This window comes from Ruditapes philippinarum, unplaced genomic scaffold (genome assembly GCF_026571515.1).
Source record: "Ruditapes philippinarum isolate M1 unplaced genomic scaffold, ASM2657151v2 ctg1228_1_1_1_1, whole genome shotgun sequence".
NCBI classification, from domain to species: domain Eukaryota; kingdom Metazoa; phylum Mollusca; class Bivalvia; order Venerida; family Veneridae; genus Ruditapes; species Ruditapes philippinarum.
The window spans coordinates 23312-35733 of NW_026862959.1; the positions used below are offsets into that span (position 1 = coordinate 23312).

General features: G+C 32.7%; 1 protein-coding gene across 1 annotated transcript; it reads left to right on the forward strand.

The window, feature by feature from the left end:
- The first annotated feature begins 10132 nt into the window (after positions 1 to 10132).
- LOC132720789 (snaclec 7-like) lies at positions 10133 to 10633 on the forward strand. The gene has a single exon (XM_060705003.1). The coding sequence runs from the start codon at positions 10133 to 10135 to the stop codon at positions 10631 to 10633; it is 501 nt and encodes a 166-aa protein (XP_060560986.1).
- The last annotated feature ends 1789 nt before the right edge of the window (positions 10634 to 12422 follow it).

Sequence of the window (12422 nt, forward strand, 5' to 3'; positions counted from 1 at the left end):
GTGTTTTTCTTCTCCATAATATGAAAAAAAATCTGGACGAAAGGTAGGGCAATGATACCTTTCCATTTTTTTTGTACAATGTAGATGGCAAATGTATTATTTTTTAATGGTTTACAAATTTCTTGACAAGCTGAGTTATTTACTGAATTTTAAATCAAATAAATCGACTTACAAACGACATTAAAAAGTACTTTTTTAACAGTTTTTGTTTTTCTTTTTTTATTCCATGCATTATAGTCGTGCTATTTACTTACAAATGCCAGTTATTTAATGCTATGGGCATTACTGATTGTGAAAAAACGGCTTTCCCTTTTGAATATCAGTTTATTTCAGGAAGGGCAATTTCATTTATTTTTGCATTCACACGTTCGAGTGTTCGGATCACGAGAAAGAAAAAAATCATGAACTATCAAACCATTTGTATTTGGTAGAATCATTATCCCTTGGACAAAGTTTATCTAATTGAAAACGGGTCAATCTGAATTCAAAAGGCTACTTGATACGACCATATTGTTTATTCTCATACAAACTTGAAAGCGTGTTTTAGGAGCATGAGCCTTTAAACGGGTTTAGCAAACTATTGAAATAAAGAGAAAAGTATTCTATTATGACTAGAAAAATGAAATAATTTCTGATCATTTAAATATTTGTCGCGATAGGCTTAATTTATGAACGTACTTCGAATGCACATTTCAAACAATTAAATATGTTATTATATAGCGCGTTTGTTGTTTGTATCTAAATGATAAATTACATTTTCCAAGAGAACTATCCTTTTTCATCCACAACAAAAGGCAATTCATGATTAATAAATTAAACCATTGATACAAAAATTGATTTCTGGCATTTAATCGTGCAGACTATACATGTTTATGTACAAAAACAAGTCTGTTTTGTTTTTATGCGTTGCTATAAAACATGAGTTGCTATAAAACTTGATAGTTCCTTAATTTATATTTAACGTTTATTTTATGTAATTTAGTTTAATTTTTATTTCAAAAAAATACATAAGTTCAGTAACGACTTCCAATACAAAATGTTTTTAACTTATAGATGATACATCATTGGCCTGCTAGCGGCAACAGATTGTTGCAAGTCGACCAGTGCAAACCATAATCGCTCGGTATAGTTGTGCTGTCTGATCTTGGTTTGCACAATTTTCATCAAATTGAAGATTTTGTTGAATGAAAAATGAAAAAGATGGATAAGGAGAATTAGCGTAATACAGATAAGAATAGTGATGAAAGTATAGTAATGCATTTCTGTTAATGATGCAATGTGTGATACTTTCAATCAGATAGATATACAATGAGGAAAAAATAAGATTGCAGATTTGTTTTCGAAACGATACAGACATATATAATGTGCAAAGTAGCTGACACATAAATATTCATATATTGTACTTTCTTCCTTGTTTTGCTTGTAATCTCATTTCATAGTGTTCAGAAAGCGTAATATAAAATTTGATATTGTTACAAATATGTAATGACAGAATTAGTTAACAAGTTTCATCAAATAAAATTAAATAAGGCACGTAATCGTTTTCAGTGTTTGGCATAGTGTTTACGTTGTATGCTATTTAAACGTTTTGCCTATTTATAGATAGCTAGATTTCTAACCAGATATTAAAAGGGTGAATTATTTTTGTTAATATTATTATTTTGTCTCCAAAAATATGTTTGGAGACAAAGTGTTTTTGCCTCCGGCGTCTGTCCGTCTGTCTAGTTGTATGGTTGTCCGTCCATCCGCATTAAGCTTGTTCGGCTTTCACAGGTCAATCTGCTGGTGAGATTTCAATTAAACTTTACAAGAGTGGAGTGATCAGTATCATCCCTAGTTGTGCATATCGCCGACACATTCCGCTTCGCTGCAAAAAATGGAGATCAGAAATAGATAAACAGTAAAATATTGTTCAACTTTCACAGTTGGATTTCAATGAAACTTCACAGGAGTGATCACTACCTTCCATTTTTGTGCATATCGCCGACATGTTCCGTTTTGCAACACAAAATGGCCGCCAAAGTTATAAATAGAAATCTTGTCCGACTTTCGAAAGGATATATCAAAGAACTTCACAGGAGTGATCAGTGTGCATATCGCTGGCATGTTCCCCTTTGCTGCACAAAAATGCCACCAAAGTTATAGATAGAAAAATCTTGTCTGACATACACAGTTCAAACTGCTAGCGGGGTTTAGACAAAACTTCACAGGAGTGCTCAGTACCATACCTCGTTTTGGGAGACATATGTTTTTGTGACAAAAAACCCTTCTAGCTATTATTTGTTCTCGATTAATGTCATCAAAATAATATTAATGTTTTACCAAATAAAATTTACACAAATTACATTCAAGTGACGAGTGTATTCATAATTTGAACTGTGTGGCATTTATGCAATATTTTAAACTGAAATTGGTTGGCTTTTTTATGTCATATGTCAGCAATTTGCCTTGATGGTTAATTGTTGTATTTAATGACTTTGTGAGCAGTCAGGTGAATATTGAATAAGTAAGACATGTTAAATCATATTTACGTGGTTATTAATTTAAAAGTCAATATTTGCAATTATTATATAATCTATAAATAGCTTTGAAATGCCTTTCCCTGATTGGCTAACAAGCAACATTTTGTAAAAAATAACAGGTCAATATCAGAGTATATTCACTGTTTTTTTTCCTAAAAATAGATTTTCAGAGTATATTCACGGGTTTTTCTTCTAAAAATAGATTTTCTGGAAATCCCTAAAAGACACCACGCCAAGTTTGTTGTTATTATTCTGAAAAAAAGGTCGAGTTCGGTGTAATTAGTCTATTTTAGTTACCGTTTTTATACGCCCGTTTGAAAAACGGGACGTATTATGGGAACGCCCCTGGCGGGCGGGCGGGCGGGCGGCGTCCAATTTTGTCCGGAACATATCTCCTACATGTATGGAGGGATTTTAATGAAACTTCATAGAAATGTTCACCACTATGAGGAGCAGTGTCGCGCACATGAACCAGGTCTCTAGGTCAAAGGCCAAGGTCACACTTAGAGCTCATTGAAAAATGCTTGTCCGGAGCAAAACTTCCACATGTATAGAGGGATTTCAATATTACTTGGCACAAATGTTCACCATTGTGAGGCAGAGTGTCGCGCGCAAGATTCAGGTCCTTGCGGCCAAGATCAAGGTCACACATAGAGGTCAAAGTTCAGATAAAAATATGAAGATGTGTATATGGACCATTTAGTCATCAGTTATTGAGGGATTGTAACACAAATGGTCATTATCAAGACTATGGCTGTGATACATATAATTTAGATCAATATATACAAGGTCAAGGTCACTAAAGATGATGAAATATCCAGATTTTGTCCGAAGCATATCTCCTACACGCATGGAGGGATTTTAATGAAATTTCATAGAAATGTTCACCATTATGAGAAGCCATGTCACGCACATGAACTAGGTCTCTAGGTCAAAGGTCAAGGTCACACTTAGAGCTCATTGAAAAACGCTTGTCCGGAGCAAAACTTCCACATGCATAGAGGGATTTCAATATAACTTGGCACAAATGTTCACCATTGTGAGGCGGAGTGTCGCGCACAAAATTCAGGTCCCTGCAGCCAAGGTCAAGGTCACACATAGAGGTCAAAGTTTAGATAAAAATATGAAGATGTGTATAGGGACGATTTAATCATCATTTATTGAGGGATTGTAACACAAATGGTCATTATCATGACTACGGCTGTGACACATGTACTTTAGGTCAATATATGCAAGGTCACTACAGATGCTGAAATATCCAGATTTTGTCTGGAGCATATCTCCTACATGTATGGAAGAATTTTTATAATACTTTATGGAAATGTTTACCACCATGATATGTATTGCTCCATGCATGATCCAGGTCTCCAGGTCAAAGGTCAAGGTCACACTCAGAGCTCATTGAAAAACGCTTGTCCGGAGCAAAACTTCTACATTCATAGGGGGATTTCAATATAACTTGGCACAAATGTTCACCATTGTGAGGCTGAGTGTCGCACGCAAAATTCAGATCTCTGCGACCAAAGTCAAGGTTACACATAGAGGTCAAAGTTCAGATAAAAATTTGAAGATGTGTATAGGGACCATTTAGTCATCATTAATTGATGGTTTGTAGCACAAATGGTAACTATCATGACTACAGGTGTGACACATTTAATTTAGGTTAATATTTGCAAGGTCAAGGTCACTGGAGATGATTAAATATCCAGATGTTGTCCGGAGCATATTTTCTACATGCATGGAGGAATTTTAATGTTACTTTATAGAATTGTTCACCACCATGAGTCGTAGTACCCTGCACATGAACCATATCTCTAGGTCAAAGGTGAAGGTCACAGTTAGAGCTCATAGAAAAACGCTTGTCTGGAGCAAAACTTCTACATACATAGAGGGAATTCAATATAATTTGGCACAAATGTTCATCATTGTGAGGCTGAGTGCCTTGCATAAAATTCAGGTCCCTGCGACCAAGGTCAAGGTCACACATCCTGTGCATATCTTCCCTACTGATTTGTTTTAAGGTTCATTTAACAACACAGTGTCAAGAATAAAAACTTGCTTGCTAGATAACACTTATCCATAATGCCCCCATCTCCATCTAAAGCTTTCGTAAACGGGCGTATTTTGTGACTATGGCACCCTTGTTCATTTTTTAAGAACAATAGGGATTAGCATGACAATGGAAAGGGCCAAATTATGGAAACAGTAGACAAGCTGAAAAATAATGATTTTCGTCGTATGCAATGGCAGATGTGAAAAGTCATATAAAAGCTATATATAAATTATATAATAAAACAGATATGTACTTTTTAGCTATTGAATATGATGTGATATGTACTAAAAAATTAATATTGACCGAGGCGATATTATATAATAAAACAGATATGTACTTTTTAGCTGTTGAATATCATGTGATATGTACTGAAAAAATAATATTGACCTCGGCTACCACCTCGGTCAATATTATTTTTTTCAGTACATATCACATCATATTCAACAGCTAAAAAGTCCATATTTGTATATTAACTCCTGTCTACTTTACATAAGGTTATTAGTTTAATTAATATCCACTTTTTTTTGGTCTAAATTGTTTTCAGATTTAATTGAACAATGACAGGCTTTGTTATGTTTATATTTAGATCATTTCATTAATTTTATTTTCCAGGCGAATGTGCTATATATTTTTAATCGAATGATATACGTTTTACTTTTAGTTTAGAGACTTTCCAAAAATAATAAACTTATCCGAGACAATACGTTTCATATTTGTTTTTAAGTTTCTATACACTATAATTCACCATCTAAACCTCATAGACACATTTAAATACTTGATATGTTCAAAGCTTTAGATTTTAAACGAGAGCTGCCCGAGGAACAATGTGCTCCGCATTTTTCAATACTTGATAATATGACGAAGGCAAAGTGGAAAAGGTGTTATAATGCTGATAAACTGTTTTGTATAACTTTCTGCTAATATATTCAATAAGTGATATAAGATGTAAAAAGGTATTTACTTCAGAAAATCTGCTATTCAGGTTTGTCTGTCCTTTGGAAATGCATCCCTATTTTACATGTAATAGTGAACAAGTATTTCAAGTTTAAGTGAATATACTTGATAGCTTTTGAGAAATTTACCTTAATAAAACGTTTATCAGCGCAAAAATGTCTTCATAAAAAGGGGTCTTTACAAAATAAAACTTCATGATAATCTGTCCGATATTGAATTACATGACGATACTAAAAAGATCAATGTGGCAAGTAGTACTCAACAATTGAAGTTTCAATGTTATAACTGTATTACTATTGAAGTTCAATACCATAAACGAAAACTTTAACAAAGTTTAAGGTTAATCAACACTTATTATATCTTCGTATCATGTTTAACTTTTGTCACGTTCAAGCAGTTACATTTCTTATGATTAATTGTTTTGTATGGAAGACAAAATACAACTTTGTTTTAATTTTGCTTCCTTTATCACAATTGTTTTGCACTCAACGTTATTTTCTTCAGGTGATCAGGATAAGCAGCATGTCACATCATTACGGACTCTACTGAGGTTTTTGACATGAAAATACGTTAATGAACCAATATTTATTATTGTACACCAAACTTGAAGACATTAATTAGCATGAGACATTATACTTTAAACCTCATAAAAAATATTTGCATGAAACGTTTATTTTTCAAGATTATTCGTGAACATGACACCATGACTAGCGTATTAATGGCGACATTTTGTACGCTGTTGTAGCAGCCGTAAGAGCTAATTCATTTATTTAAGTTTAATTTTGAATAAAATATTTTTTTTCGTTAACTTACTGTGTTATTAGTTTCGGCAATAGCGTTGCACAGATTCGGCGTCACTTTTACGTTATATGCACATTCCTGCGTTACTGGATATACTCGTACGGTGTTGTCGCACTCTCCAATTGTCTAATTTGTGAAAACTGACCCGAAATTGTTGTGACGCGTTGTAACGCTTTTCACTCAATTGGGCTAAGAACAGCACACAAATAGATTTTCACTTCATTTTAAAGTAAATTTCTTAATCGTGTTTTGCATATCTTTATTAAATGTCCCAGCTGATCATTGTTAGAAATAAAACAAAAAAACTTTTGACCTCAGTGGAGTTCTTTGAAAGATATAATTGCCCTTTCTAAAAAATAAAAATATTTATTTTAGGAGACTTTTCTCGCTTTAAAACTTGATAAAAATGTGCTAAGATTAAAAAAAGAAAGAAAGAAAGATTCAAGTAGTAGTTTTCACGTTCGTGCCTAAAATAATGCACGGAAGTGGCACCTGAGGTCTTCCTCCACCAGTAAAGCTGGAACGTCGCGATATGACCTATACTGTGTCGATGTGACGTAAAACCAAAAACAAACCAACAAAAAGAAATGAAGTCTGTATGAAACATTAATGAAACATTGTGCCACCTGAAAGTTAATTGGTTTCTAGTTTTCTATTATTTCAATTGTCAATTGATATATGTTGAAGTATGTCATTTTACTTCGTCATTTATAACTGATACAAGTAACAAAGAACACTATTTCGTGTCAATTTGAAATTTGTAAAAAAACTGCTGTCTCATTTCTTCATTTTTATTATTATTATACATTTCGTCATTTGTTTTATTTTACAGAAATGATTTATTGGCAATTCAAACAGCTGAATAGTTAACTATACTTGTTTATCTGCTTCAACTGTGATTAATCGTTTGTCCCTCTACATCGCTGGAGAATTCATTCTGTAACAGGATATATATCACTCATGTCTAGTAAGTGTTTTACAAAAACACTTCTATATCCCTGATAATATTGCTCGTGGGATGTTGTTTATGCATTTTTCAAAATCACAAATACCGTTATTTTGTCGAATTTTACATAGTTACATAGTAAATCGATGAATCTGTTGGAAAAAAATAATAATCGATCATTTTGTTGTGTTTTTTTATGTTTTGAACGCCAATTTTAACACATGGCTTGGTCCTAGCCTGGTGGCCGATCCTCCTATACGGCTTTCCTGCATAATTTAACTGTAATTACTAATTTCTTTGCAAGTGGCCAACTAATGATCCCACATTATTTCTAAATCAGCGGTAACAAACTTTGAACATTTGACTCAATTTTGACATCATTGCCCCAATTACACAATACGCATGCTTTTGCGATAGATGACATGGACCCTTTATTTTTGTCTTCATTTCTGTTTACTCTTTAAAAACATTAAAACATTCTCATAAAATAGATCCAAATAGGTGCAAACTGGTAATATAAATACCAGAATTATTATGCTGATCTGGTCAAAAGGGTTGATTAGTGATAACAATATATTACGCAATCATGTAATACGTCTCTCCTCAGATAGTCATTTCAAAAATATCACTTAGAGAATGAATACGATAGGCTTCACTAGATTATTGAAGATTGAATTTGTTTGTGATTTAGTTGATATGTTATACTGTTAAGTATGTGTATGTGTTCGTACGTGCGTGCGTGCGTGCGTGTGCGTGTGTGTGTGTACGTCTGTGCGTGTGTGTGTGTGCGCGTGCGTGCGTGCGTGCGTGCGTGCGTGTGTGTGTGTGTGTGTGCGTTACTTATTGTTTTAAATTTAAGCTTTTTACTACATGATCCTTTTTAATGGTCTTGTGTGGCTACATATTGCCAGTTTTTGGAACTTTATTGTATCAATAAACATTGCATTTTATTCTAATTTCATTTCATTGTAAAGTGGGTAGAGCAGCCGCTGTATGTAATAAACTTTTTTTTAAAAAAGTATAACCAGTAAATGTCTATAGTGTTTCAATAATCTTTTGGTCGATTCACGAAAGCGATGTAACATACTAGAATGTTTCCGGAAGAAAACATCATTAAACTTAAACTTGGGTTTTATTATAGGGTTTTATGTGTTATCTGGATTTCGTTTTAAAGCAATTTACTACAATATTTCTTTCATCCAAGCATTTTTGAAGTATTCTTTATTAAGACTCAAACAATAATTTTTGCAGTAAATAAATAGCTGCAAATTTAGAATGTATGAAATACTTTAATGATCAATCTGTCCTTCATTTGTTTTGTAATTAATCATAGTTCGAGAGGAAACTACGAAAACTAATAGTTTCATTAAGCACTTTTTTTTATAGCCTATGAATTTTCAACTTCATTCTTAACGGCAAAATAACATCATTTAAGAACGCAATAAATTAATTCATAAAAGGCGCGCGGGAATGACATAATTCAAAGTTCGAGACTTGTCTTTCACCGGGGTGTTGAACAGGGTTTTCTAGCGGCGGTGTACACGATGAATAATCCTGTCTGATTCTGTCTTTTATGTATCAATTGCATTTTTCATTTTGCCGTGATGAATGAAGTTACAAATTCATACGCTACTTTAAGAAAAAAAGTGCTGCAAGAAAATAATAGTTTTCACATTTTTTCTTTTCACAAATATCATCAATGTGTAATTTGCATGAAAAAGAATAAATCAGGTAACTGTGTAGCGGTAATGAGGATAAGCAGGACTAAAAATATATCATATCATATGTTACATGGATCTAGTAATCAATTCTCTTTTAAAAACAAAAACATTAGTGGATTAATGTACAATGAACACAATTATCATAAATGTTTCAAATATTTATAAAAACAATAAAGTTGTTATATTTTGATATTCCTGTAAAATATTTTTTTCAAAAGATGTCGATAAAGCTCCTTGTGATGAAATAAAAAAAAACATTTGTATGATGACTATATAAATTTTTATCTGCTATATAAATGTATCTCATACTTGCCAACAACATACATGTATAATTCTTTCATGGTTTGTTGTTATGTTTGATACTCAATACTATAACACTTATTATTTATTGTTTTACAGACTTTCTATCATTTGCCAATTCACTTTAATGGTAAATTGTACAATTTTAAGTTGAAAAGAAACAACTTATCTAAAAAAGAGTATATTTAATTTTTGTTTCAATATAATTATAAATGTATTTATCCGTAACTAAGCGTTCCTCCGCTTATTCAAGATACAAATGTCCGGAGTATATATTTGTTGGGAACACGACGTAAGCTGGCGCTATTTTTACATTTAAAAAATGAGAAACTATATTGTTTTGTTTCCATAGAGTTATTTCTTTTTTCAATTTTATTTTCTCTTTACACACTTACGCAGCATAACCTATATTAATGAGTTTAAAACATTTAAGCAGGATAAGCCTTTTATTGCATGTTTTTCTGCAACCCGGCGATTTGCACAATCGATAATCAATTCAGCTAATCAATTAACTACCTGGCACAACAATCAATCACCTTAGTGTAGGTAACACCGTAATTGGCTCTAGAGGGGAAACATAAGAGTAGATCGTAATATTTCAACAGACTAAATCATGACCAAATTTTGTTTATTGTTCACTTTGTTGTTGTGGTTTACAGTTTTCTATCGCTGTATTTCCCTGTCTCAAAACGGCATAAGTGTTCGTGATTCCAAATATGACAATCTGGAATTTAGTAAAGATTTAATCAAAGAATATAACGGCGTCACTGCAACCATCGACTGTGCACTGTTTTGCGCGGGAACATTATCATGTATGTCGTTTACGTTGAATGAAATGAAACAAAACTGTCGTCTGCATCGGGCTGCTGCAATAAGTTTGAGCCAAGGGTTGAGGTCAGAAGGATGGATGTACTTTATTTATGGTGAACAGTGTCCCGTTAGTAATGGTTTCATTCACGATAGAGAGAATGATCTTTGCATTAAGATTTCTGAGCAACAACTGAAAGCTGATGAAGGAGAGCAGTTCTGTACAGATAATTCCGCAAAACTTATTACTCTTGAAACGGCCAGCAAACAAGCTCGTTTCGATAGGTTTCTTGCTAAGACGCCATATTCGTTCGTCACTGTCACTGACCGTTATCGGATTGGGTTGCACTACATTGCACCACAATGGGTCTGGAACAATGGAGACGTTTTGAGCTATGATAATTGGGCAGAAAATGAACCAAACTGCAAGTGTGCATGTGGTGGTATAACAGTATATTCTTCTGCTTGGAGCGATAATAGTGATAGATGCAAGAATCAAATTGCACAGTCAGTATGCGAGATAAAATAATATGAGGGTCATGTGCAAGTACAATTATATCAATGTTCTAAATAATATTACATATATTACATTATTGAAAAACCAGTGTTCTCTACGAATTCTTCACAGCTTTATGATTGTAAACAAACGCAAAAGATAAAACATTTCAGCTCTTTTTTATTTCATATCCAGTGTGACCGCCTCGGTCACACCGCCTCGGTCACACCGCCTCGGTCACACCGCCTCGGTCACACTGGATATGAAATAAAAAAGAGCTGAACTCTGAGCACTTTTTACGAAATTTTAACTTTTCTCTACCATTTAGTCAGGGCCGTCTAACCAGACCGTTAAAATTGGTGATATATAGTGAATATCCAAGTTTATTTTTCTAAATACAGGATTACTTTTCATCGAGTGGTATAGAAAGAAATATTCTATGAGTGGCGGTAGCCACGAGTGAATTATTTTAATTCTCTTACCACAAGATAAATATACCCTGTATTTATAGAAAAAAATTTAATTTTCTGTTTATCGTACACATTTCTTTTTTTATTTTGTCATTACAATCGAAATAGTTTGTCAGAATTTAGAAGAAACTAGTTGCAGTGAAAAAAAGATTTTTACAGTGAATTTAAGGAAATATATTATATTATAATATTACTGCAGTGAAAAATAATTTTTTACAGTGAAAATGCGTAAAATGGAAACAAGCATTTTATTTCATCAATATTTCTCCATATTTCATAAATTAGTATATGATAAACTACAATATTTGTGTTAAAGAGTGAAAGAGAACACATTGTTCACGGAATGCATCTACTAACAATATCTTACAATCGTCAGATGAGAAACCTGATTACACACTAACTTAAATGGAGCAAACTTGTGTGTACTCCTCTCGAATTTCAGTATTTGAATTGCAGTATGTTACAATCACGAACAGATTAACAGATTAATCAGCAATAATATACATGTATCTACGAGTTATAAGAATTAACTTTACAATATGTTTTCAACTAAATGGTATTTATAAACATTTCTATCTACAGTTTGTGCTTACATTATACTAAATCACAAATCAAGAAATATTTAAATTGATGTTTCAAAGTTTATACTTCAAGAAACTTTTAAAATTTCAATGATAATACAGTTTTATCTGAATTTAAAATAAAACATATACGCAATTTACTATCTCCTGATCAAAATTGTGTAATTGAACTTTTGAACTTTTGGTTCATTCTTATTAGTTATTTCTCGAAGTAATTTGTGGTGGTATTTGATTTTTTATACACCGAAAAGAAATCTGAATGTAACCGTACGTGAAAATTTCAAGAAAACAAATATTTTACATTTGTATTCAAAGGTTGAAAGTGAATCTTTGTTAGGGAAGAATGCAATACATTGTTTTTATCTATTTTTCTTGAATTGTTGTTGTTATTGTTTTTCCATTTAAAAAATTATTTATATTTATGTTCCTTCATATTCCGAAGCACTGAGTTTGCTACATTCCATTACGAAAACAAGAAAAATTCACGTACATATGCTAAACATTTCTGTACCCATTTTCTATTAAAACATTTGTTATTTACATTTTCGTCCATTTGACGAAAACAATGTTCTTATCTCGTAAACAAATAATGGGCTGCTCATCTGGTTGATGTCCTACAATGAGGTAGATTTTTGGGCCTTAATAATATGGAGCCAGTCTCAAAAGCACAGGAAATGATGACCCATCGAATTCAGCTTAAACATGTTGTCCATCTACTTAAAGCGGTACTATTTTGCATTGGACAAAACTGCATCAGCGCGGAACCGTATA

Coding starts and splice junctions, on each gene's coding strand:
- LOC132720789 (XM_060705003.1), top strand. CDS start 10,133: ATGAAACAAAACTGTCGTCTGCATCGGGCTGCTGCAATAAGTTTGAGC.